Source organism: Solanum tuberosum, unplaced genomic scaffold (genome assembly GCF_000226075.1).
Source record: "Solanum tuberosum cultivar DM 1-3 516 R44 unplaced genomic scaffold, SolTub_3.0 scf00104, whole genome shotgun sequence".
In the NCBI taxonomy this organism is placed as follows: Eukaryota; Viridiplantae; Streptophyta; class Magnoliopsida; order Solanales; family Solanaceae; genus Solanum; species Solanum tuberosum.
The window spans coordinates 258,450-284,822 of NW_006239030.1; the positions used below are offsets into that span (position 1 = coordinate 258,450).

Genomic DNA, 26,373 nt, shown 5'->3' on the forward strand with positions numbered 1-26,373 from the left:
ATAAAGACCCCCCCCCCCGCAACTTTTCTCTCAGGTACTACATATAAGTTGCTTCATTACCTCCCTCGGCTCTTCAGTGTGTGATGAATCAAAGATCAAATATAGAGAGCGCGCTGATCTAAGAGTTGAAGGTTTGAAGATAAACTAAAATAAAACATCACAAAGACAAAAATAAACAAATAAAAATATAGAAGATATGAATAGTTTGTGAAGCATGATATGAAAAGTAGCTACATCAATTATACCAGCCCATCTTATATCTTACTCCCTCTGTGCCATTTTATGTGACACGTCTTTCTAGTCTGTTCGAAAATGACAATTTCCTATATCTCGCAACAATTTAACTTTAGACTTCCCATTTTACACTTAATGACATGATTTTATCACCACTAAAATGTCTTGGCATGTTTAAGACCTTTCTTTCTTGAACTTGCTTAGTCAAACACCTTCACATAGATTTTTTTTATTTTTTTATTTTGAGAATGGTAATGTCACCTTCACATAGAATTAAAGGGAGGGAGACTATAAAAGCATCCCCTTTGACAAGTGCATTCGGGTTACTTCAGAAAGGTAGGTATACAGTGCTTCTACAAGCTCCAAAACAAAAATATAGACAACCCTGATCTCTCATCCATCAAAAGGTGAAGGAAAAGGCTGCTGGCAGTGAGGACCGTGCTTACTTAATCAGTATTAGCCAATTCAATTACTTCAATAGATCATGAGCAAGGGTGTTTGCCACTCTCCCAGCCTGTGGTGGTGAAGGCCAAGCTAATCTAAAATTCGGAACATGTTTTTTTTTCTATTTGGTCAATAAATGAACCACACCCCTCTCAGTTAAGGATGCTTATGAGAGTTGGAGTCTATGGGAGCTGACAAAGCCATCAAGATGATCTGGATCATGATCCCTGATCGTATATTTTGGTGTATCTGGTTAGAAAGGAATAGAAGATGTTTTGATGGGAAGCCAACTTCATTAGGAATTTTGAAGGCAAGGTGTTTTGTCAATCTGTTTAGTTGGTCCAGTCTGTGCCCTGCTTCTAATGCAGAGCAATTTCAGGACTTTATTAGCTCACTGGTTCTAGCTTAGATAGTTTGTACAGTCAACCAGTGAATTTTTGTAAGCTACAATACCACATCTTATAATTTTTGCATCTTCTTGATGCCTCTATTAATACCACTTCATAAATAATAATAAAAGAAGACACTGAAAAGAAGATCAAGAACCGGTGATGGCATTGTGCTCACGTCTAGCTTTGATTATATAAGCAGCTTTAAGTTTTAATCAACTTCCTGGTTTGAATTAATTAATGGAGAATTCGAATGTGACTACGATCTTTGTTGAAATGCCTTTGGGAACATTACTATGCTCAAAAAGCAATCTTAACCTATAGATCATACAGAGACAAAGTTTGAAAAGAGTTGTTAATCAACTAAACCTAAATAATGAAACAACCTTGAACTGGGGGACATGTAGGAACAACTATATGTCGCAAAGCAAGCACCGGAGATGACAAAGGAGTCAACAAAGCAACATCAAACCTGAAATAGTTATTGGAAAACAAGTAACCGGGTCAGAAACAAGAGAACAAGCATGTTCTCTGCATAGCGGGAATACAAGGCATTGTTATTAGGACATGATGAGATAATGCATGCAAATACCAGAGTCGATAGGGTAATAAAAGAGCTCGTAGTGTAACTGTGGCGTCTGAACATGCAACAACTACGAAACAGACTGAACACCTGCAGATGATAGAAACAGGAGGCAATTTGATCATATTCACCTAATTTTACAGAAAATGATAGTGATCACTGTTGATTTACTGACCTGATGCCTGCAACCTGAACAAGAAAAGCAGTAACTGCGAGATATCTCCAATCATTTTCAAATATATCTGGAAGGCATGATTCTGAATAGCCTTTCTTGTCTTCTGAGGAAAATGATCCACCATTTTCGACTGTTCCACTAACTTTTTTGTTTTGTTGTTTTCCATTATTTCTTTCTCTGGTTGGCATATCAGTAGAAAGCCACTGGAAAGATGCAGATGATGATGAACCATGAAAATGTAAATCATTTTTAATATTGCACTCTGTGTCAAGGGTTCCATCTTCCCTTATTCTCATCTTACTTTTTTGTTTCCAAGCAGTTACTACCCTTTTTGCACCTACTGATATTAGTAAAGAACAATCCTCTGGGTCCTCTATGAACAATTTTTCACTGTTAACACTTTCATGCACGTCATTTGCATCCAGCACCATTCTATGTAGCCTTGAGACAAAGAATATAGATCTCACAGCTGATCCACCAACATGTTCACCAAGCAGCTTGGAAGTTGACCAATTTTCAGTTTCTGAAGCATACCTGAGACATCAGCAAAAATAACTAATTTGCCATAGAACTTCTAACAGTCAAAAGCAAAGAAATGTGCAGATATCAAGATCAATAGAAGGAAGCCCAATTAGGTAGGGGAATAGTTTAAACAAAAAATTTTAAAAAAAATTGTTGCCCAGGATTAAATAGATGTATCAAAATCAGAAATGGCATCATACCTTGTCAATCTCACAGTTCCATCTTCACAACCTGTTGCAACCCAAATCATCTCAGAAAAAGTATCCTGCTTTTCATTTAGACTGCACAATGAATCTTGAGAGATAAAACATAAGGTATGTATCTCCCTGCCATGGAATTGCAGATGAAATTTTTTTGGATACATCACCCTCTCAATTGTGGTCACCCAGTGTCTATGAACATAAATGATTCCATCCTGCAAAGAAAGAGCTATAGAGTGGTCAGGATATCAATCCAGTGATTAGAAGAGTTATTATTTTGAGGACAGCTATAACTACTTATACAAGTCGTGCATTTCTACTTCCCTAAGCATTCTGGACTAAACCTGCTTTTGCCAGTATGATCACACTCTAAAAATCCATCGTGGAACAGGAAACTGATAGATTTGGAAAAGATTATACCTTGACATATGCAAGGCAATTTTTCATCTCTGGTACATCACCAAGAAAATAAGAATGAGGGCGCCTCCATCCACCACAAGTTACTTGCAAAACCTATTCCAGCATATGTAAGATCTTCATGATGTGGAAGAAAGGGAGAAAAGGAGGAGCAAGATATTGACCGAGTAGGAAAGAGAGACACACCTTTGTCTCAGAAATTAAATTCCATATGATAAAGTCTGATGAAGAAAATCCTATCGCACAGCTGCCACTAGGTAAATCATCTTGTTGGTCAGCATTAGTGAAGACAGATCGTATTGTACTTAGCTCTTTCACTTGCTTGATTCCAATGAATTCCAAGTTGTGACAACTTCTATCATGTTCAAAGTAGCATATGCACCCATCTCCTCCAGTCTGAAGAAATAAGAGAACAAAAGAAAAAGTCACTGCATTGGACAACACAAACACATGTTCTTGCCTTAAGTACTTTCAGGCCATGAATCCAAGAAATTCCTAATATTAATGGCATATTTATATGTAAGAATTTGAATGCATGTTCTCTTACATAATAGAAACTGAAAAAAAAGTCTTCTTTCTTTCTTCCTCCTCTTTTGGTAGACAAAGATAAGTCATAGAAAAATATTGAATTATAATATTACAGAAATATTACAAGAAACAGAATGTGTCCTTTTCTCCACATACTGAGTTTATTTATTTTTGTTTGAGCCTATCCCCATTCAACTTAACTTTCTACCTTATTTTATGTTGAAGTAGATTTTTATGCTCTAATATAGACTTCTATGATGGCAATTCTGAACATTTATAAGGGATAAAAAGATGGTAAGGTAATTAATTACAAGGAATAACTTGATTATTTTTCTTTTTCCTCCCTTTTATTGGAGAAAGAGAATAACTAGATATGTTCTTTTCATCATTTTTGCGCACCACTATGTTAATAAGTTTCTAAGGGATACATAAACAAACTCCAATGGAAAGCACATCTGAGTACAACTTGTAAAATATATTTTCAACATTTATTTGTTTATCATCTTTAAATTAAACTTAGGCTTCTCTACTCCTATAAATGTTTTGACTCCATAAAAAATGAATTTGACAATATTTCTCAGCACATGTGAAAAATTACCTTTTAAAACTTTATTAGACATGGAAAACTCTTAAATTTCTTGGGAAACTATCAACATCTTTTTTGTTTTCTTCTTCTTTAAGTTCCTCTATATTTATTTCATTATTTATTAGGGTTAATGATATGGACACCTAATACAGAATAATTTTCAACTTCTGATTTTCTCTACATTTCTAGCCGGTATCTCTTCTTTGAATGTACTCTGAATAAAAATATCACAAAACAAGAATTAAATGTTAATTTAAATCATATTTATTGCCTACATTTTGGCTTTGGCTTTCCACGTTCAACTAAAATAAAGAACAAAAGGTACATAGATGCAATAAAAATTATATTTTTCTTCCAAATATGCAATAAAATTTTGAAAAATATCATGGTGTTCATTATTAGGTGTCTTCCTAATGCCTTTGTTACTCTATGGACACCTTATTGGTATTTGTCCTAGACATTTTGGCAGTTCTCTTCAATAATTAGTCACACTTTGACTTTGACTATTCCATTATCATTAATTCTTTAAATCAGGATTATTATATACTGTTTTGAAGATCAAGTGACTAACCAAAATTAACTTTTTCAATTAATTATTGTTATCATCTTTTTACGCAGTAAACTAACAAATGCAATACATCTGCATATTGTAGTTTCTGTCTGAAAAGATCATTTATGCTTCTTTTTTCTTGACAACAAGGAAATCCATGAGGCCAGTGGCTCACAGCTCTAAACTCCGTACATGATAGGCCTTCCCCAGCCCGACGGCCCTTCTCCACTTAAATTCAAGGTTTTTGTCTGTGGCAGGGGTTGAACCTGTGACGTGCACCTAACCACACATTGCTCTTATCACTAGATAAAAGCCACGAGGACAATAGTTTTTACTTTTTTATAGTATTATTTCTTATCATGACCTTTTCTCTGATCTATCTTTGCATGGAATAGGAGAAGGTTAGATTTTAATAGAAATGCAATGTGAAGAGATTTTGAAAAGCACAAGGAGAAAGCTCACTTAAGGCTAACTTTTCAATCTCTTAATCTAACATGTATGAAATTAATCAGGAAAACATACTCTCTGATATGTAATTAAAGACTTTCAAGTGTACTGTGTACTTCTGGCCAATGTTATAACGCAGGAATTCTCTCTGTAACACTTAAAAGTATTGACTGAAAGATATCTTTTGATGTTAGTAAAGGTCAACCTCCATTTGCATATTTTTGACTTAGTACAGATTTTTGTTATTACTTTTAAGTCTTTAACTAAGTTCTGATTTAGTTTTTGAAAGCTTTATCATATAAAACAGCAAAAATGGCCTGAAAATGAAATATCAACAGATCCCTAACTCAACAAATCAGAAAGAGAGAACAAAAAGATCACCTCAAACCCAAGCATTAATTCGATTAATGTCATTACTAGTAAAACTGAATAAGCATCCATTAAGGTCTTACCGAATGAATTTCAAGTTGTGTAGGACTAAAACTAGCAATGGAGATGCTACACACAGTTGATATTCCATGAGCTCCTCTGAAGTTGTTGAGGGGAGTTATATTTATTTCTGAAGCTGTAGACATGCTAAATAGAATGTCTCTTTGCAATGGAAATAACAAAAGATTACCACGAATGTCACCGCACACTAGAACCTACAAAAAGAAAATAGATTAAGAATTTTGGAACTTACTTAAGTAATAGATATTTCATAGTGATCGGTTGTTCAAACTTGAAACAGACAAAGTCGAGATATATTATTGTCTTGCAAAGCTAAAAAAGGAGATATAACATATTGGAAGCAACTCCCTCTTATGTAGGAACATATGGGAACCCTGGGACTCTCAATATGTATGGAGGGACGTCATCTTAAGAATCACATAGCAGAGTAATTCAAGAATTATTTGGGACAATATAATTTGTTCAGTATAATACATATACTACTTTATGAATACAAATATACTGTAGAAGACTTGCACAACGCAGTAAAGAAGCCATATGCACAGTTCCTAGCTTACTCTGTCCCAATTTGCTAGTCTTTTTTTTACTTTGTAGGAATATTAAGATAAGAGTTGATGATATGATTTGTTTAATATTTATTGGGAAACCTGTGGGTCAAACATTGACCTTCGTGTCATAGAATATAAAATAAAGGATAATTTTGTATTAAGAATAGAAGAAGTCCTGTAAGACTTCTGGTGGTATTTAAAATGCATTAAAGCTTTTCATATTTCATTTAAGGAAAATGAACAATACTTTGGAAAAATCCAAAAGGGAAGTAAGATAGGCATTCGCGAAAGAGGGAGTAATACCCAAAAAACGTTAGAAGCCATAGAGAGGAAAACAAGTTTGAAGCCATAGAGAGAGAAAACAAATTTGAAGTCATAGAGAGAGAAAGAGAGAAGGAACAAATGGCTAAATTTCATAATACATAAACTATAAAGGGTATTGACCTCATTCTCTACTGATGCATCCAAGCACATTATTCGCATCCCAAAGCATGAGCGGAATTCTGCTATTAGGGATACACAACACCTTCCCATGACATCGTGAGAAACAGAGGGCAAAGGGTTGAACAGTCTCCATAATTTCAATGTGCCTCTAGGATCAGAAGTGAAGAGGAACCTACAGGATAAGGTCATCAGAATATATGGCTTTCACCAAATCAGATACGTAAAGGATAAATTATCCCTGATTTATTCAACCAATAGATGCAGATTTTATTTTAAAAAATGTGTTTGTAGGTGTGTGTGTGCGCGTGTGTGTGTGAGTCCATGCCAATAGCATAATAATGGTACTTGAAGGAACAATCTTATATGCCAAAAGTCAACATGCAGTAGACAACATAGAGTTATAAAATGTTCATCAATTTTCTATTTAAATATCACGAACATTCCTCGAATCATTTTGACTTCTGGCATCATCATAACTTACATTGGTCCCAAAGATTTGCACCAATAAGTTCCAAGTAGTTGCCTCTCTGGTTCAGCTGACCATGTAGAAGTGAGTTCAACTCTAGGATTCAAGACATCACCAACAACTTTGGCGATCATCATAGTGCCTTTACCATTGCCAACAGCAACCCAATTTTCAATATCTTTTGTAACATTAGAACAGTGTGACAACAAGTCCATGCAAACTATTGGTCCTTCCTCCCCAATATGAAGAAGTTCAGTCCATTTCACCTCCTTGGCATCATATAGTTTAGCATGGTACACATATCCATTGTTTGTGGCAACATAAAGAGAATCTTCCCGAGAAAAATGCAAGCATCTTACATATTCGCTTTTGCTGCATGAAATTTGATATAGACAAATCTGTGAATAAGCACCATGTGCATAAGTGTGAACAAGTAAGTTGTCCAGAACTAAGATAGGATGCCTTGCATGAGCAATATAAGAGAATTTTCCTGAAAATTGAAAATACAACTTGCTTTTTAATAAGTACCCCTGAAAAAAATATAATACATCAGACCAAAAGCTTTTTTTATAACAATGGTTTCCGATCAACTTGCACGCACCTCAACTATTTCACTGGATACTTGCCTCCTTCCACCAGAACAAGAATCAGATACCCTGCCCACCATGTTTTAAGCAAATTGGAAGAAATCACCTAAATTTTTGGTCTCTAATGGGATTTGAACTTCACAAACTCAAGGTTTACTCATTTAACATAATCCTTAACTTTTGGCCCTCCCACACAAGGTACACAACTCTAGGGATACACAAGATGCATTTCAGTTTCTAGTTGCTATATACCTGTTCATGAGGCCAACATGCTCGCTAAAATTTGGAATATAAAGAGCAAATTCCTCCTTTTGGACAATTGAGTCTTGTACTTCCACAATACCTCCTGCTGATCCATTAGAAAACAATGCTTGCAGCCGGTGTACTTTTATTGAAGAATCAAACCCCGCAGTCACAAGGAGGGCAGCATCAGGATCATAAAGACAGCGCCAGATCCCTCTCCCGCTGTACCAATAAAATGTGATAATAGTAATTATATCATAAAACCAGTGTATTATAAGCGGTACAGTGCAAGAAAATCATTAACACAATAGAGCATAAAGTCACTTTAATGAAATAAAAAATGAGAAATAATGATTTAATTGGTACTATAATATAATTAAAAAGTCACTTCCATTCTGAACCTTTCCTTACACTTACACATGCTCTTTGATTCTTGTAAGTTGTGTGCCATCCATTCCCCATACACGACATGTGCAATCCTCGCCAGCAGTTATGATTAACTAAGCAGAGTCCCACATATAGACAGACAAAGCCAAATACTTAGAAGCAATCCTCACATGTCCCACATTGGAAGGAAAGGAATGCACAAATTCATAATGAATTATCACAAGTTACAGTTCTACCAAGAAAAAGTTACCACATAGAATCATCAAAACATAAAAGATCCACCTCATGAAGATCCCAGAACTGTCTGGCAAAGGAAAACTACTTCTAGCATTAAATTTTTTTTAAAAAAACCATCAGTGGTTGCGCTCTCGACTTCCTAAAATACCCTATGAGTTACATTGTCTTCATTATCGATGTGAAAATAGAAGATTTTGGCTTGCAATGACAGGGCTTTACACGTGATTACAGGTAGGCTTTTGGTTTATTTCATGTTTGTTAGATTATTCCCCAAGTACTAAAATAAATTCAAATATTGGAAATATAGAAGTATTTTATTCATACAGATATTCTTGTGAGATCAGAAATTGCAGCAGCTCTAAACAATCACAGCATTGTGAACTTGTCAAGCTACATAAAATGTGATTTCATTGTGGAGAAGAAGTTTAATCAAAACACGAGCAATCTTCTCCTCTTCTCTTTTACAAGCTTATCCATCTATCCACATCATAAATTCTCCATTTTGAGAAGAAAAATCCATCAGTTCTAAAGGAACTGGGACACCGGACAAGTTTTTGAGCTGACTAGCTATATTCTCCTGAGTCCTGTCAACCCCAGTCATAACAATGCTTTAGGATATTTTATATAGCTTTTGTTATAAGATTGCAAAGTTACTTTTAACATCTGCAACTGCAGTACGTTAGCATGCTCAAAAGCATATTGCCCTATGCTGTGTGAGTGAATTACAAAGTACTTTAATGAACATGAACTTACAGAGTCAAATATACAGCAATCCCAAATTCTAGCACTGTGACCAAATAAAACTGAGTCATCAACCACGTGGTTGGGACCATCAGCACCAAGCGTCCAGATACGAGCACTGCACTAACAAAAAAGAAGAATAAACCACCTAAATCGCTGACTAAATGGTTCTATGGCTCAATATATACATAGGTGTCAATAACAAAAATATGAACCTGCGATCATCAGATACAGATACTAGTTTAAATCCATCAGCTGACCATGCAAGGCGGAAAATTGAACCTTCATGTCCAGTTAGTTTACATATATTTATGGCTTCATAATGCTGATAAGGAAGCTGGAGACCCTCGTAACTGGTCAAATTCAAAGGGTCTTTGGTAGGATTTCCAATAACATCAGGACCAGCTTTACGACCCACTTTCCAAACAAGAACCTGCCAAACCCAGATCAAGAAAAATAAGCGCCTGTTGGAAGACATATGCAGATATCAATGAGCACAAAAAAGGTGTTACCATATTAAACAGAGCCAATTTACAAAATGATTAGGTGATCATTTTGTCCTAATAGAGCACCCAAGGGTGTGGCCTAGTGGTCAATGACGTGGGTTGAGAACCATGAGGTCTCGGGTTCAAATCACAGTATCTGCCCTAGCCTTGGTGGATAGAATTACCTGGTACCTGATGTTGGTGGGAGGTGGCAGAAATCCCGTGGAATTGGTCGAGTTGTGCGAAAGTTGGTCCGGACACCACGGTTATTAAAAAAAAAGTTGTTCAGACAGAAACTGTAGTCAAAAGAGAGACTCATACAAGAAATGGTCTCTTTGTATGTGCTGTACGAAAAGGAGGACTGAATGATTGTTTGTTCACAGAACCAGAAGTTAAAATAGAGCATATCTTCAGTAATTAAACTAAGTTCAGCCAAAACTGTAAAAAGAAATCATAAAATCTGTTTATATGTGCAAAAATATCCAAAAGGAAAGTTTTTCAGCCAAACCGTCTAAGAAGTGCAACAGAAACTTCTTGAGTGCGGCCCCCACGGCTTTGTTCAAGAGGCAAAGGTTGAGAGACTTGTGACTTGAGTCAAAGGCTCGAGCCTGCACCAGCAAACTAAGCCTAGTATTTAAGTGGAGAAGAGTAGAGGGGCGACCCATCATCACCGAGTCTCAAAGGTAGCAGTTGGTCCTAAAGTTAGCCCAATATGGATTTCTTGATCATTAAAAAAATAAAAAATCTAAACAGTGTGTTCAACTTTTCTGAGAGCAGAACAATTTTGACCATTTGTCTTATGAGTGAGGGAATAAGTCAAAAGAACAGGAAAAGTGGAAATGTACTAAGAAAAGATTTTAGGATAATAACATGTAGACACAAAATATACATTCAAGTGAAGTGAACAAATGGAGACATGACAAATGAGATAAGACAGAACAGTGGTGCCTATATGCAAACAATTCAAATATCCAGGCTTATTCTTCTAGGTGGATGGCATGATATATGAAAATGTGCTAAATAGAATTAGGACAAAATTGTTGAATTAGAGGAGGGTTATGGCAGTGATATGGCATAAAATGATACCTAAGCAAGTAAAATGCAATTTCATAGTATAGATGTTATAAAAGAGAATGTTTGATTGGTAAGGCCCGATATATCCACGAGATGAATGTCATGGAATTAAAAATGTAAAGATGGAAGCATGGTCATACAAGATTGGTCAAGATTAGCAAATGATCACAACAAATTGAGGGTGCAAATAGTGTTATGGCCATTTCTAAGTAAATTTCCATATGCACCGATCGACCCATAAGTATGATATTAAGATTATTGTAGGTGATAAAAACAGAAGGGGGTGCAATAGCACGCATAAGGACTAAATGAGAGCTGGTCGCCTGAAATTATTTAGAAATATCCCACATAGGGCCTTCATAGGCATTGGTCTGTAGGTGCAATTGACAGATGAGTGACAAAAGGACTTGAGATAAACCTCAAATCACTTTTTCAATTTTTTAATAACGGCAGTATCCAGACAAGCTTGCATGCACCTTGACTATACTACCAAGTACTTGCAACCTCCCACCAACACGGATATCAAGTAACTTTATCCAGCAAAGCTAGGAAAATTGAAAAATAATCAAGGAATGTTGTTTGTCTCTACTGAATTTCAATCGGTCTCCAGGTTTGCAGAAGGAAATATTAGGTGCAAGTAGGTAAACATCAAATCACTTGTGGGGAAATTATCTCAAAAGACCTATAATCTCCTAAATTTTCATATTTAAAATATATATATATATATATAAAATACAATAGAAGTAAAGGATCTATAGACGTCAACTAGTTCAAAATAAGAATTTGTTGTAGTTGTTATGCTAACATTATGTCGGGTATTTGTTGAGAGTTCTTTTATTCTTGTATGTTTGTGTGGGAAAAGTTTGATTTAGAGAAAATCTAGTTTTAGAGAATCCCTTACTTGCCTTTCAAGACAAATAATTTGAAGTTGGAACAAATTAGGCCTAAATGGACAAATAATTCATCTTGCCCATCCCAACTACTTTAGCATTTGACACTATTTTGATTGATTATTTAATTTATTCATAGATAAAATTAGGGTTAAAAATTATCAAAAGGTGATGGAAAAATTTCTTTGACACAAATGAACGTATATGCAATGTATCAAGATACTCCTAAGTTTGAACAAAATACTGGAACAAGGACAATATGATAAGATGGAGAGTGAGGAAAAGATATAACTAAATACTGGTACCTCATTAAAGATTGTACCAGATGCCACACGAAGAGATCCAACATCGTCGCCCCAAATCCTCATGGAGTACAACAAACACTTCTCTAAAAATGAGATGAAGAGGAAAAGTTAAAAGCATGAACCCTGGCATCTATGGTTGAATTAAGTCTCCTAATTAACAATAGAAAAGCTAGCACTATCTCTGGTATGCATTGCTTTATCTGCAACAACCATTTAGTGCTCAAAAAATAAACAAAAATTGAAACTGAAAAGACGAGTTGACAAACAAACCTGAGCATCTTACTGTGGAAATCAGAGAACACCTCAACATATCCCAGATATGTACAGAATTGTCACTGCATCCTATAGCAAGACAATCACTACCATTGTTTGAAGAAGTAGCGCCATCCCACTACCACCATATGTCAAGTATCATAATAAGCATAAATCCCACAAAAAAATTAAGAAAACATCACAGGAGGCATCTATTTCATAATTAAGGAAAAAGTTACCTTCAAAAAGCTAACATCCAAAACCCAGTGAGTAAACTTAGGCAGCAGGACCACGAGACTTAACGTTAACTTAAAACATGCTTGTTGCTCAGTTTGAGAATTAGAAACCCTTTGAATTTGCAAGCTGAAAAGTTTAACTCTCCTCTCACCATAGACTGCAATCTTAAAAGTAATATGTGTATCCGATAAGTGTTCATTAAATGCCTCCAATGAAACTCCATGCACACGAATTCCATCGAATACATCAAATGATCTTATCAATTTCCCAATCGTCAAATCATAGACGAGAATTTGTGAACCAGTTCCTGTGGAGACATTAATTGTATACTTACAACCAATTCAGTAGAAATATAGTATCAAAGAATAACAAAGTTCTACATTTTGCAATGGCAATCACAAAAGCACATGTCTTTGATTTCAGAACAAGGAAATAAACCAAGTGCGGGAAGTAAAGAGAACGAACCAGCTAGTAGAAAAGGAAGTGAAGAGAAGTCCGGCGGAAGGTGTAGAAAGCAGAGGGCAGAGATTTCGCCAAGGTACTGCCCTCTCTGGAGGCTACAACGGCTTTGCTCCGCCATGGTCGCTGCTGCGTCGCACAACTAGTCTAGCAGTCGCCAATACTTCCCTGCGGCAGTGTTCAAATGCTAATGGTCAATGGGCTAGTAGTATTTTTGAAAAGTGTCACGTATAGCCACTTTTGGGAGTCCTATTTAGGTAATAACCATAAAATAAAAAATTGAAGTTTCAGAAAGGCGGAATGATCTGAAAGACCCTTATATTTGGCTTCGTTTGTCAGTTGAACCCTCATACTCATCACTTTGCCAACTAGACCCTTAAACCCATCAGAATACAATATTTTAAGCCCTTTTCTCCTTCGGTCAGTGTGCATGTAATGGACGCGATTACACGTGGAATTCCACATAATTTTTTAAGTGTCACATGCAAAATTAAGTGCTAAAATTTTTTTAAAAATCAAATAGATCAATTTTTTAATTTAATTTCTTAAACTTTTCAAATAGTCATCTTCTTCATATTTGGTCACAAATTGAGCACTAGATTCATACCCATTATATCAAATTCTTCTTGATTTAACTTGTAAATTCAACTACAAGTTCACCAACACAAACTCAATAAACCCCAATCATAAATTTTAATTAATTTTACAAATTCACAAGACCCATTTATTATTTTTTAAGCTTTTTCAAGCTTATCAATGGAGTTTTTAAAAATTTTCAATAGTCACTGTTGACACCTAATTTTGGCCTAACATTTTCAAAAATTCATAACTTTTAAGTTTTGTTTATTTAATAGTTCAAAATAATTTTTTTTATAATTTTAAATACGTTTATCGATAACTATCCTTATTTATCAAAATTTAGGATTTTTCTTTTATCAATTAATCTTAAAATTGCATTCTTACATGTCATTAGTTACGTTCATTATATATATATATATATTTCTTTTTTTTAATATTCATTTTTTTCTGTTACACTTGTTAATATTCATTTTGATATTTTGCATAATCCAAAAATGCATTTTGATATAGATAATATTTCATACATAGATATTTTAATGACCGGTAATTTTAACCCACCATTTTAAAATAGTGATATTGTAGTTTTCAACTCCCTATATAAAGAATAGTTTGTCTATTAGGTCAAGTGGTGGTGAATTATTTTTTAGAGAGGTTGAGAATTTTCAGATTTTTATTTACAATAGGGTTTCACTATTTATAAATTTTCCGGCGCCGCCACCCCGGAATCCGGCAAAGTTCCGACAACTCAAAGCCTCCATTTTTTTCTTCTTTCTTTTCCTGTCTGACCAGCTCACAAACAGAACCAAAACCATTGTTCCTCCACCACAACCGGCCAAACTACCCCATTTTCCCATTCTTCTCCGATCCAACACCACCAGTAATCGAGCAAGAACCACCAGCCCTCAACCCCCATTCCCTCAATCTCCTTCCTCTGAGAAACCCACCAGCTACCAACAACAGTTTACACCATCGAACAACCGCCTGAAAACAGCCAACAACAACAAGTCAACAACTATCTTCGACGAACAGGCAAGTAGCAGTCCAGCAAGGAGCAGCAGCTCCAGCCGGCGAGAACTGCCAGCAGCTCCAGCGAAAACAGCGCCGACCAGCAGCTCCTGCACTCCTCTTGTTTCTGCACCGCAAACAATAGCAGGCAGCAGCCTCACGAAACTCCGGTGAGGACTCCACCAACAACTCAAATCCCACGAGCTCGAGTTCCGGTGAGCTCGGAGCTTTTGTGCCAACAACAACATCGTCATCTCCAGATCTGCTCAGAAAAGTAACAACCCGGTGACCCCTTTTTAATTTTACGTTTTTTTTATATCTATTGCTTATGAATATTGACTTGAATCTTATTATTTTTATCTAGTGTATGACTACTGCTGGTCACTTTATTTTATTTGTAGATAAATATTGGTGTTATTTGTATATAAATATTGGAGTTAGATCAGTTAATAGTGGTTTGTTTCCTTTCAACTCCTATTAAGTGACACATGTGTTAGCTTTAATAATAAACTAAATAATATGATATGTGGCCTTCTTACTTTTTCATTTCATATTGTTATGATCTTTGTTTAGTCTTTCGGTTTAAGTGTTTGGTAATTAGCAAAATTTAAGTTAATTTGGTTATCTATGTCTATCTTAACTTTGCTTGGTCATATTTATCATAGTTTAACTTCATATATTTCTTGCCTTTGTTTTGACTATTATATAAGTTAGCTATTGTTTTAAATTTCTCATTATTTGTTAGCTTGTTACCTACTGTTCATTATTGTTTGGATCGTTATAAATGCTATTTCTTTCATTATGTGTTCATATTTATTTGAAAACTTCTTTCGTACTAACTTTACATTTTTGTCTACTTGTGAAGTTATTTTTGTTTATTCCAAGTAGTATTGTTACTCATGAACTAACATAGCATAAATTTGAATGTTGTCCTAGTTTGCGTTTTCTAGTTACTAATTTTATCTACCATTGTCTTGTTGATTATCCTCCATTGTTTAGGTCATGTTTTTATTTTATCATTTTGGTCTATGGCCAATGAAAAAATCTCTCCGTCGATTTTGGAGGCCTCCACATTATAAAAGACGGAAATTTAGTTTAAATTTATATTTTTTGCAAGTTAAAATGGCCGATAAAGAAATTACCGTCGATTTCCAAGGCCTTCCATGTTAGTAAGACGGATTTTTATTTTAAGTCGTTATTTATTTCATTTATTTTTATTTTTATTTATTTACTATTAACACTTTTACTAAGTGTGTTTACAGGTACCCCGGAGATGCTTTCTATTGAAGCTATTCGAATTAGGTTCGAATTATACTCTTATTTATTAATGTATATTATCGATGATAGGCCAATTTAGGCCGATTCTTATATTATTGTTTTATCATATTACTTGTGTATATTGCATGTTTATTATACTTGTACAATATTTTATTCTACTCCTCAATTTGAAAAAATGAATTCAATCGGGATCCACATTTGTGGATTTCGAAGGATGCCTAACACCTTCCCTTTGAAATGAATTGAACCCCTTACCTAGAATCTTATGGTTTAATAGACATTTTTAATTGGTTTCCTAGTTTTCCTAAAATTAGGTGGCGACTCTTTTAAAATTCTTATTTTCTTAAAATTCTTTTAAAATTGAATCAACTGATTATTTTTTGAGTCACCGTGACGTTTCGCCCTATTTGAATAGAGTAGGGATGTAAACAGTCACAATCATCCTTCACACTATCCACATCTCCTCGTTGAAACCATCTAATAAAAGAATGATACTAATATTTTTCAAACCTAAAAACGAAAATTTTAGAAGAAGTTGAGGCTACTGATTTGTATTAAAAAAAAAAAAAGAGGCAGAGAAGAGTGAATGTGGGGATGGAGAAAGAAGAAAGTTTAGGGTTGTGGTGAGGGGTAGAGGAGAGAGGGCTGGTGGAGAAGAAGAAAGGGTGGGTGTGGGTGAAGGAGGGTTGAAGAAGATGGATCTTATTTTTTAATTTTGTTAAATTGATTTTTTTTAAAAGTAAAATATTGTTTTAACTCGTTTTCAAGCGTGTATAATCACGCATATTTCCAACTCACCAATATTAATGTCACATAAGCTCGGTCAATGGTCAGAAGGGTTTAAAATATTGTGTTCTGGTGAGTTTAAGGGTTTGGTTGGCAAAGTGATGAGCAGGAGGGTCCAACTGACAAACGGAGCCAAGTACAGGGATCTCCCAGGTCATTCCGCCTTTCAGAAATAGCAAAGATAATAGATATAATAAGACTCTATAGCTATAGTATCAGTAATTACGTTTTATAGCTATGATTTTATGTGTTATAGAGGCTTCGATTTGTAAATTTTATTTGCAAATTTACAAACTGGGTAAGTATACAAAATGAAAGTTGTGGTTTGTATATTTCGCTTGCGAATATACAAATAAGCTAAGTATATACAATTTTTGTATTTATACATTTAGGAATTTTTCAAAATTCTGTTTATATATTTCGCTTGCCAATATAAAAACAAAGTAATTTATTATGATTTTTTCATAAATCATATACAAATAGTTAGAGTAAGCATAGAGGAATTCTAAATTTGTACAATCAGGAACCGAATTATACAAATTCTGGATTTATACAATCAGGATCAATGTATACAAATTCTGGATTTATATAATTAGAAAAGGAATAGCAATATTTCGCGAGACTGTAGCCACAAATTAAAATAATCAAAATTATAGTTATATTACATAATATACTCTAAATGTTTGTCATTTTTGCATAATTTTCTCCATTTTAAACTCAATTATGGACCTGGTAATTTATTTTTTATTTCTTTTTCGGTCAGAACATACATAATTCAAATTACAAAATTATGTTTGAACTTTTGAAATTTAATATATTATTTGTACATGTAAATTTAAATAATTTTTATTTGAACTTTAGATATATAAAAATTTTAAATATTTATATCGCTTGTATTTTTTTGTATATTTTATATCTGCTTCAAAGCTCGATTAAATTTAAATTTACATTAAACTTTTTTTATATATCTGTTGCGTCAACAATCGGTCATAAGACTTTTTTTTTCCCGTGCAATCATCTTAAAGAGCCATATAAATCGAATGACAAAAATTAAGTAAAGATCACATAAATGATAGTTAAATTAGTTTCATTACTTTTTGTTTCAACTTGCCGTTGCACTTAAGAGGAGGAGGTGATGAGGGGCATGCAACTTTTTGTCTAAAATATATGGATATTTACTACTATTAGTTAAATAATAATAAAATCTATCTATCTTTATTAAAGTAATCTAAATACTGAAAGAAAGAAAAAAGATAATGAGAAAAAAGTTATAATATTTTTGTGTGCTAGTGTTTGTCTCAAATTGTTTCAATGATATTGAAGATGAGTGTGATAATAATAAAATCTATCTATCTTTATTTAAGTAGTCTAAATTCTGAAAGAAAGAAAAAAGATAATGAGAAAAAAGTTATCATATTTTTGTGTGTGTTAGTGATTGTCTCAAATTGCTTCAATGGTATTGAAGACGAGTGTAACAAATAACAGCGATGAAAATAAGCGATAAAAGAGTTCTTACTTTTTGTAAGTCAAGTAAAAATTCTTAGCAAACTTCATATAATTAGTTTAGAGTTCAATTTTACCTTATAGTACTCTTTTTGTTATTTTTATTTAAATATTAATATTATGTGAAAATACTTAATAATATTTCTAAAAATAAGCGGATCGTGTAATTTTATTGTCCATTGTCGATAAATGCTAGTTGATTTCTCTATAGATATAAAAAAAATATACATAGAAAATAAAGACAAAGCAAATATTAGAGGAACCATTACATAACATTTATGCTAGAGGACCAAAATAAAATGACTCATTAACCATTAGTAAAAATTCTTAGTAAGGGATGAAAGAGTGTGAAGATTTATTTGACATTGAAAATATTGTTGATTTGATTTTAAAACAAGTGACTACCTCATAAGATATAGAAGTGACGTATGAAGACATTTGGAAACTCTGAAGCATGTTAGATCATATTGATTTTATATATTTTTAATTATTTGAACAAAATAACTCATAGTTTAGCTAGATTTTCTATAATTTTTTATTGAAGGAGATCTCTTGATAAATGTTTTTTTCTAATTTGAATTGTAGCTAAAAATACATTCAAACTATATAATTTACTAATATAATAATACAAAGTTATGTTTCGAAAAAAGAAATAATTAGAATAATTTGTTTGCAAAAAAGAGATAAAAGGAGTAAATAGTGTTAAGGGTAAAGGAGAGAAATGTTTCGAAAATAATAATAATTAGAATTAATTCATTTGCAAAAAAGAGATAAAAGGATTAAATAGTGTTAAGTGTAAAGGAGAGAAATAAAATAGTTGAAGACATTTGAAAACTCTCAAGCATGTTGGATCATATCGATTTTATATATTTCTAGTTATTTGAACAAAATAACTCATAGTTTAGCTAGATTTTATTTTTTTTATCGAAGGAGAATAAATATTTTTTTCTAATTTGAATTGTAGCTAAAAATACATTCAAACTATATGATCTACTAATATAATAATATAAATATTTTTTCTAATTTGAATTGTAGCTAAAAATATATTCAAACTATATGATCTACTAATATAATAATACAAAGTTATGTTTTGAAAAAAGAAATAATTAGAATTAATTCGTTTGCCAAAAAAGAGATAAAAGGATTAAATAGTGTTAAGGAGAGAAATAAAATAGTTTTAAGCAAGCAAAATTGCGGTGAACGTGGATCGAACACGTGACCTTCAGATCTTCAGTCTGACGCTCTCCCAACTGAGCTATCCCCGCTTGTTTATTTATGGAGTACATCTTAAAATATATATAGTACTCTAATAATTATTGATAACCGTGGTTTTTACGTCTCCGGTTCCTTATCTTTAAAGACGGAAATCATCCATGGTCGGCAGCCACGATCGTGAAGCAAAGAGATGGGGAAGACCTTCAAAGATGAATTTTCATATGGTAATGATGTCCGATGCTGTATCAAAATCTCCCTTTTCTTTATTTTGCTTCTCATGAACCTTACAATTTGTTTCGTTTTCGTTGATTAAACTGCAGAGGAAAGACTCGCAGAATCACGGGATATAATCGCCAAATATCCTGATCGAGTGCCGGTATGTTCTGTATTTTTTGTAATTTATTAGATGATCATTGCAATTATTAAGTTAAGCACTGGTTAGTTGGATGGATTTGTCATGGTTTAATAGATGATCAATGGGTTTAAACTTTAAAGTTGAAACTCTATTTAAGGCACGTGAAAACCTAAACTTAGCTTTTTTTGTAACGAATAACTTTCCTATCTCAATTGATTCAAACAGCTCCTAGCCTAATCCACACTATGTCCAACTTTTAGCCCTTAAGTTTCCCCAAAGTTTTAAATTTTACTCATAATATGATTTTTGATATCAAATGCATTATTGTTGAGTCACCTTGATAGTTCCGACTGAATTCAGGTGCATGATAGACATCGGTATTCCAGTGCATTTCTCAGTCTGAAACAATGCTTTAGTATCTCTGTGGTTTCATAGCTTTTATAATTTCGCTATCATTGTGGCAAATTCTTAGTCAGAAAGCTTACTCATCGTATTATTTAGAACAGTTCTGATTAGTGGTTGACGCTTGTTAGGGGGCTCTTACCTAGTATCCTTCCTTAACAAGTAGACTGTGATTTTGTTGATCAGCTTCTATGGTTTTTCCAAAGCAAACTGTGACTGATTTATTCTAACCACTAAGAGGAGATGTCTACTTGAATTTTGAGGACAACATTGATGCTTGATCTTGTGGTTCTTACTTCTTCTTTCTCTTTCACAAAATTGGACAAATGTTGGATAGGATAATTCCATTAAGTTCAAAGGAATGAGGAAGGTTAAAGAGATTTAATGCCAAATAAAATTGTAGAGTGATTGAAGATAGAATACAGAGAGGTTGGATGCTGGATACATAATGTCAGAAATTTAAGGCTTTTCTAGAATTTCTACGAGTGAAAGTTCGGATGATGAAGGACGGACTTGATCACATCAATTGGAACATAAAGGAAGACCTGTGAGAGAACTATAGGAGACGATGATTAATATATTGACACGGAAATGAAAGATTACCATATATGGAAGTGCACAATACTTTGTTTATCAGTAATCCTATGTAAGATGGGTGTCTGTGTGACTATGACGGATTGTGGACTTAGCATATAGGTTTTGGATCCTGGTATAGTTACTTCTGTAAGTAACATCCCCTCGGATGCTTTCTTTAAAAGTTTGACTTGTCCCAAAATTTAAATCTTTTTATATGTAGTCCATGTTAACATCCCGAATCAAAGGTCAAAATCCTATCTTATCAAACATTAGGAGTCGAAGCAATAGTTACCTGTTGGTCACAACTTGTGTTGAGTAATGAACACTCTGGAGTTCGGTTGCAATCGTTTGCTTAAAAATTAACCTTTTGAGAATGTTATATACACTTTGCTGTTACTTTTCCTATCCTTCAGTATTTGGATGTTTGTTTTTCAGAAAGAAACATACTAACAACAAATAGTTCCGACTTACCATCATGTTTCACCCGTTGGTTATTGGATGGTCCTCCATGCATAGTGCATATTTGTCATCATCTCATGTAGTTATTTATGTTTTTGCAGGTGGTGGCTGAAAGATATTCAAAAACTGACCTCCCTGAGATGGAAAAGAAGAAGTAAGCAACTATCATCTTGGTGTCACGTTTCCTGCCAAAAAATCTTAAGTGATGTGCTTTCTTGTATTACTCTTAAATGTGATGTTAATGAAATTCCTCTTGAATTCGTACCCAAAGAAATATCTAATACTTATAGATGACAGATTCTGCAAATGTGAATCTCTCTCAACTCCCTAGTTCTGGATGCGCTTATTATTTCATATCAAACTTTAATTGAACTGTAAATTTAGAAGAGGGAAATATCTTTTTTACAAGGAGAGAATATTAAAAGAACTAGTCTTTAGGCACGCGCCTTGTGGCGCGTGTACCCCGTATGAGTACAAATTTTAGAAATTACATAAATACTATTGTTAAAAATTGTGTTTGAGTTGTAAAATAAAAATTGAAGAAAAGAAGTAATGGTTCTTGTATATACTCTATTTAGCTAACTCAGTAAAGAAAGAAACCGTCCTAGAAAAGTTCCCGAATGCCTATCATGATTTGGATATATGGGTTATGTCTTTGCTTTAGATAGAATAGTGTAACATATTGACTTGTATTCACGTCATTCGCAACTGTCCTTATGTTGCCAGCCTGTATAGTTCTAAGAAAGTGGAACAATATTTTGTCTTTTACTGTTTCACAACTTACAAAATGCATTATGTGAGATGGTTGCGAAGACTTGGTGATTTGTTCTTGAAGAGAGATAAAAAATGGAAACTTAATTACAGTTGTTATGAACCACTGTTATAGTGATCTACATGTTTCTGCCAATCTTAAAAGATTGATGTTAAAAAATGTGAAGATTTTAGATGTATGCCCATACTTTTTTTTGAATGAATGTTCTTTTAATTTTTCTTTCTTAAATTTCAAGACAAAATTTATAATTTACACATTTGTACATAAATATTTAAGAAAAAAATTAACTTTAAAAGCTTAATAGTCATATACCTTCTTCTAATAAATGGCTGTAATATTTCTTAGTTGTAATACTTTTAAAGTGCCTAATTAAGAGAGATATACAATCAAGGAAATCAGCTACTTGAGACACTATATATAGACATACGATCAAGTAAATCAGCTACTTGAGACAAAATACGTAAAGTGATACATGAGCTTTTCACCCTTGTAGGTTGTTAATTCAAGTTTGTTTAAAGAACAGCTAAAATAATACCAGTATACAATGACATTTAAGTTACCTTGTTGAATATACAATAGTATTAAGTAGATAAAACCTAAAATACACCTTGGACTACATACACAAATTTTGTCTTCAACTCAAATTGTATTCTATTCACGGATTAAATATTTCCTTGATTAAGTTCTAATTGCTTTAATTACTACAACTCTTCAGCCTAATAATTGTTGGAATAAATCAAAAGGCTTAGTGCTGATGAATGAGTGACGAGCTACTTGCTAGATGGCGACATTATGTATAGCACTGGAAAAACTAAAAACTATATTGCAAGACATAAGAAAAGAAGGAAATTATTAGATAAACAATTAAGATAGAAACGTTAAAAGCATGCCAATATTCAATTAAGATCAAAAACACAACTGGCAGGATGGGTTGAGTTGTGCTTACACCTTACGTGCCTTCATTCCACTTTTAGTAAACTGGAGACTTAAATACTCCCCACACCCATTTTTTTTAGCTCACTCCATATGATATACGAATTTTAGTACATAAATATTTTCCATGGAAACTTATTATGCGATTACCTTGGGAATCTGAATAGGATAGATGGAAGTAAATCCAACTAATTCGATTTTACAAACAATGATCGGAAGTATGGAAGACAATATTTGTATTAGTTGCACGTCTATAAATAATCAATTGATGCATTGTCGTGGAAGACTGGAAATAAATAAACTCTTTGTACCAGAAAATTATTTGACTGAACACAAACCAAAAATAGATGTATAGGCTCCTCTGATCCATAGTTGTATCATACTATTAACCCGTCACTGGCACAGGTTCTTTTAATTTGATACAAGACGACTGAGTGTCCAAAGGTACCACATCTCCAAGAGCTTGCTAGATATGTTCTGTATTGGCAAGTGATCTGTTAGGTACTGACGATTTTTGTCTTCTTCAACAAACAAGGGGAGGGTTGGTGGATAATTGAATTCGATCTCCATCTATTTATAAAACAATATGTTTATATTCTAACATAAACCATTCAACTTGCCATCTGTAATTTTACCAAAGCAACATTCAATAGATTGTGTGGGAATACAAAAAGTATTACCTTTCCATGAATCCAAATACATTACTCAAATTAAATTAATAGTAGAAAAGACATACCAACATTATCAAACATCAATAATTCATTATGTTGTGCATGCATTATATATTTTTGTATGTTGCGGTTGAAGGAGTAATAAAGGGGTATTAACGTTCATCAACATTTTAAGGGCACTTTCGTCTATCAACATTTGAGTCTGTGACTTCCCACTTATAATATAATATGATGCTTAGACTCTCTCCTCTTTGTTTTCTCTTTTGTCTTTTTTGGTTTCTGTTTCAGAATGATAAAATCTCTCTTAAGGAGTCGATCTTAATTCTCACATTTATTCTCTACTTTCTTTTCGAGGAATAATTCTCCTAACTGAGCTTAAGTTTTGATCTTGTTGAACTCTAGTTTGACACGTGCGCAGTTGTGTTTTCACATAGATTCTTTAGGCAAAGATCCCTGAATGTCTCACATTAGTTAATATAACTATGTTCCTCTAATTGTCCTAGCTTTTTATGGTTAGTCAAATCATGTCTGGATTGAATTCTTTTTCTTTTTGTTATGAAAAATGGACTGGTTTATGGACAGAGAATAAAAAAATGCAGTAATTTTTTCTTGGTTGTTTAACTAAAGTTGGATTTTAAAATATTTCTTCTGATAGGATACCGGTTTGCTTGATCCAAAAAAATAATCTCTTCTTTTTATTTTTATATCAGTCACATTCTTGTTGAGGCTTTTCTTTGTCTCGTTTAACTAAATATGCTGATTTACTTTAACGGAAAACTTTGAGTTGTATCTTGATGAGTATTTAGTTCAAGTTCTGGTTAGGTTCATTTCCTTTCAGTATTTTGTTTTTCCTTTTACAACTTCTTGCTTTTAGTTCGAAGGTATTCTTTTAGTACCTTGTTATTCCATCACTAAAATGTTGTCAATTTTTTATTTTGGAAAATTTGAAAATATAGCTAATCTTGTCTTAATTTTTTGGTGAAGTGTTGGTTTATTTCTTAAAATGAGGAAACTTAACAACTTGAAATGGAAGCTTGCTTCACGCACGCTCTGCCATCTACCTTGAGCTATGGCCTATGGTAACAACTTTGTGTAACACACCGGAAAAAGTCTAGGAACTTCTCTTCTAGTGGAGAATGTATTATCCAGGCATCCTGCATAAAAATGATTCTTCTACCATCCCCTACTTTAAATAGTATTTTAGTGCGTCAGATTGCAATGAAAGCTTTTGCCTTGTATTCACTTCTTCTCCGTAGGTCCTGTTTTGGAATTTGATTTTGGTTTCTTGGAGAGGTTGTAGTTTGATTCAATGTTGTGCATATGAGCAAACAGAGATTGGAAAACCCACTGGTCCCCCCACCCCCAACTCCAACCCCCTAAAAAAAGAACTCTTGTGGTTCATGTAGTCCACAATGTTCGTCTTTTATTTTCATTTTTTAATTCTTCTATCCTTTCTTGGCTACAGATACCTGGTACCTCGTGATATGTCTGTTGGACAATTTAACCACATTCTGAGTGGCAGGCTGCAGCTGGCTCCTGGAAAAGCTCTCTTCATATTTGTGAACAACACCTTGCCTCAAACAAGTAAAATGCCTAGTCCTTGTTCATAAGATGCACATGTTATAATGACATAACAAGAATTATTTGCTCAATCACTGTTCTCATATGGGTTTTTCTTTTGCTGCAGCAAGCTTGATTGAGACTGTGTATGAATCTTCCAAGGATAAAGATGGGTTCCTCTACATGTGCTACAGCAGTGAGAAAACCTTTGGTGGTCACTCTTAGAAAGTGTACATTGTAAACTGAAATATTTATATGGTATCTGTATTTGCATGTCTGGCATGCATGGTTGTTTATCCTGTAAATTCTTGCACAGAGATATGTATATTTGTCAACTGAATTCATGAAGGAAATTCAAATGTTTAAATCCATTGGATTTCAGACTTGATGTTCTGATTGTTGAGTGACAAGGTTATAGTAAAATGGCAATCTTGTAAACCTCCATTGAGAAGAATAAAGAATACAAAGGTTGTATAAGTTGAAGGAAACAATTGAATTTCCCTAGCTCTCAAGTTACGTTCTTTTGCAAACAAAGAAACGAAAAAACGAGCTCGTTATTGGAGGTAAACATCCATTGAATTGAGAAGCAAAATAACTTTTGCCAGTTAAAAACAAAACAAGAGAGATTGAATGAGCGTTGGAACCAAATTTGGGTCATGTTTGTAGACCAAATGGTATGGCAAAAGCAACAGTACATTCAACGTTGAAGATTACCAAGTATGCAGTTTGATATGCTGATAGTCATAAAACAATTGAAGAATAAGAGACTACGGGATTAATAAAGGAATCACGTTACATTAAAAATATAAAATATTTCGCGTAAACTGGGACAAAACATCAAAACAATATGAGCCTCTAAGAGCTAATATCCAGTATACACTATCAAATTGTGAATTAGAGGTACAGGTCTGAGAAAGCTAAATATATGAGAATACAAATATGGTGTTCAGCAGCACGTTAATACTCAACTTTTCTGCCTAGCAACCAACAATCGGTTTTCTGGAGAGATATTTGATGGGACATACTTGACAAGCTCACATTCAAGTTCATGTTCCTTGAGCCACATAAACCTTCCAACATCTATTATATCCTTGCACATCAATCCTACAACAGCTCTATCCACAGCCTTCATATTCTTCACCATGTTTTTGACGTCATATGTACTTGGATCTGATTCTACGTGCTCGTTTTCCCTGTGAACCATAAGAGACAATCATTTTAGGAGCAAGAAAAGAAAATGTGGAAATTCGAACAAGAGTACACCATGCTAATGTCCCTTGGATAATCCACATCTCAAGGTCAGGCGTCGATGGGCACACTGAACTAGTGAAGAACCTTTTCTTTTAGTTGGGGGGGGGGGGGGGGGTCTATTTTTTTGAGGTGCCTCCCTTGGGGGGAG

The 26,373-nt window shown here is 33.8% G+C and overlaps 3 protein-coding genes and 1 non-coding gene across 4 annotated transcripts in view; 1 reads left to right on the forward strand and 3 right to left on the reverse strand.

Moving 5' to 3' along the window:
• LOC102588580 (uncharacterized) overlaps positions 1 to 13,103 on the reverse strand; it is an 18,778-nt gene extending 5,675 nt beyond the window's left edge. Inside the window, exons 1-17 of the mRNA XM_006349091.2 lie at positions 12,887 to 13,103; positions 12,424 to 12,728; positions 12,203 to 12,323; positions 11,933 to 12,015; positions 9,394 to 9,611; positions 9,191 to 9,296; positions 8,231 to 8,313; positions 7,823 to 8,035; positions 6,999 to 7,355; positions 6,518 to 6,689; positions 5,528 to 5,719; positions 3,151 to 3,360; positions 2,968 to 3,060; positions 2,548 to 2,762; positions 1,826 to 2,359; positions 1,660 to 1,740; positions 1,454 to 1,539 (exon numbers count right to left, since the gene is read on the reverse strand). Coding sequence (XP_006349153.1) covers positions 1,454 to 1,539; positions 1,660 to 1,740; positions 1,826 to 2,359; positions 2,548 to 2,762; positions 2,968 to 3,060; positions 3,151 to 3,360; positions 5,528 to 5,719; positions 6,518 to 6,689; positions 6,999 to 7,355; positions 7,823 to 8,035; positions 8,231 to 8,313; positions 9,191 to 9,296; positions 9,394 to 9,611; positions 11,933 to 12,015; positions 12,203 to 12,323; positions 12,424 to 12,728; positions 12,887 to 13,001 — 3,184 coding nt within the window. The 5' untranslated portion in view covers positions 13,002 to 13,103. The remainder of the gene's footprint in view (positions 1 to 1,453; positions 1,540 to 1,659; positions 1,741 to 1,825; positions 2,360 to 2,547; positions 2,763 to 2,967; positions 3,061 to 3,150; positions 3,361 to 5,527; positions 5,720 to 6,517; positions 6,690 to 6,998; positions 7,356 to 7,822; positions 8,036 to 8,230; positions 8,314 to 9,190; positions 9,297 to 9,393; positions 9,612 to 11,932; positions 12,016 to 12,202; positions 12,324 to 12,423; positions 12,729 to 12,886) is intronic.
• Positions 13,104 to 19,223: 6,120 nt separating this feature from the next.
• Positions 19,224 to 19,296, reverse strand: TRNAF-GAA (transfer RNA phenylalanine (anticodon GAA)). The gene has a single exon. It is a non-coding gene; the product is annotated as a tRNA-Phe (tRNA).
• A 140-nt stretch (positions 19,297 to 19,436) lies between these two features.
• On the forward strand, positions 19,437 to 25,199 carry LOC102588906 (autophagy-related protein 8i-like). Its single transcript, NM_001288500.1, is given in 5 exon segments — positions 19,437 to 19,470; positions 19,567 to 19,622; positions 21,140 to 21,192; positions 24,880 to 24,998; positions 25,102 to 25,199. Coding segments are annotated over 5 exon segments (360 nt in total).
• Positions 25,200 to 25,751: 552 nt separating this feature from the next.
• LOC102589230 (tRNA:m(4)X modification enzyme TRM13 homolog) overlaps positions 25,752 to 26,373 on the reverse strand; it is a 5,231-nt gene continuing 4,609 nt past the window's right edge. Inside the window, exon 9 of the mRNA XM_006349093.2 lies at positions 25,752 to 26,167. Coding sequence (XP_006349155.1) covers positions 25,939 to 26,167 — 229 coding nt within the window. The 3' untranslated portion in view covers positions 25,752 to 25,938. The remainder of the gene's footprint in view (positions 26,168 to 26,373) is intronic.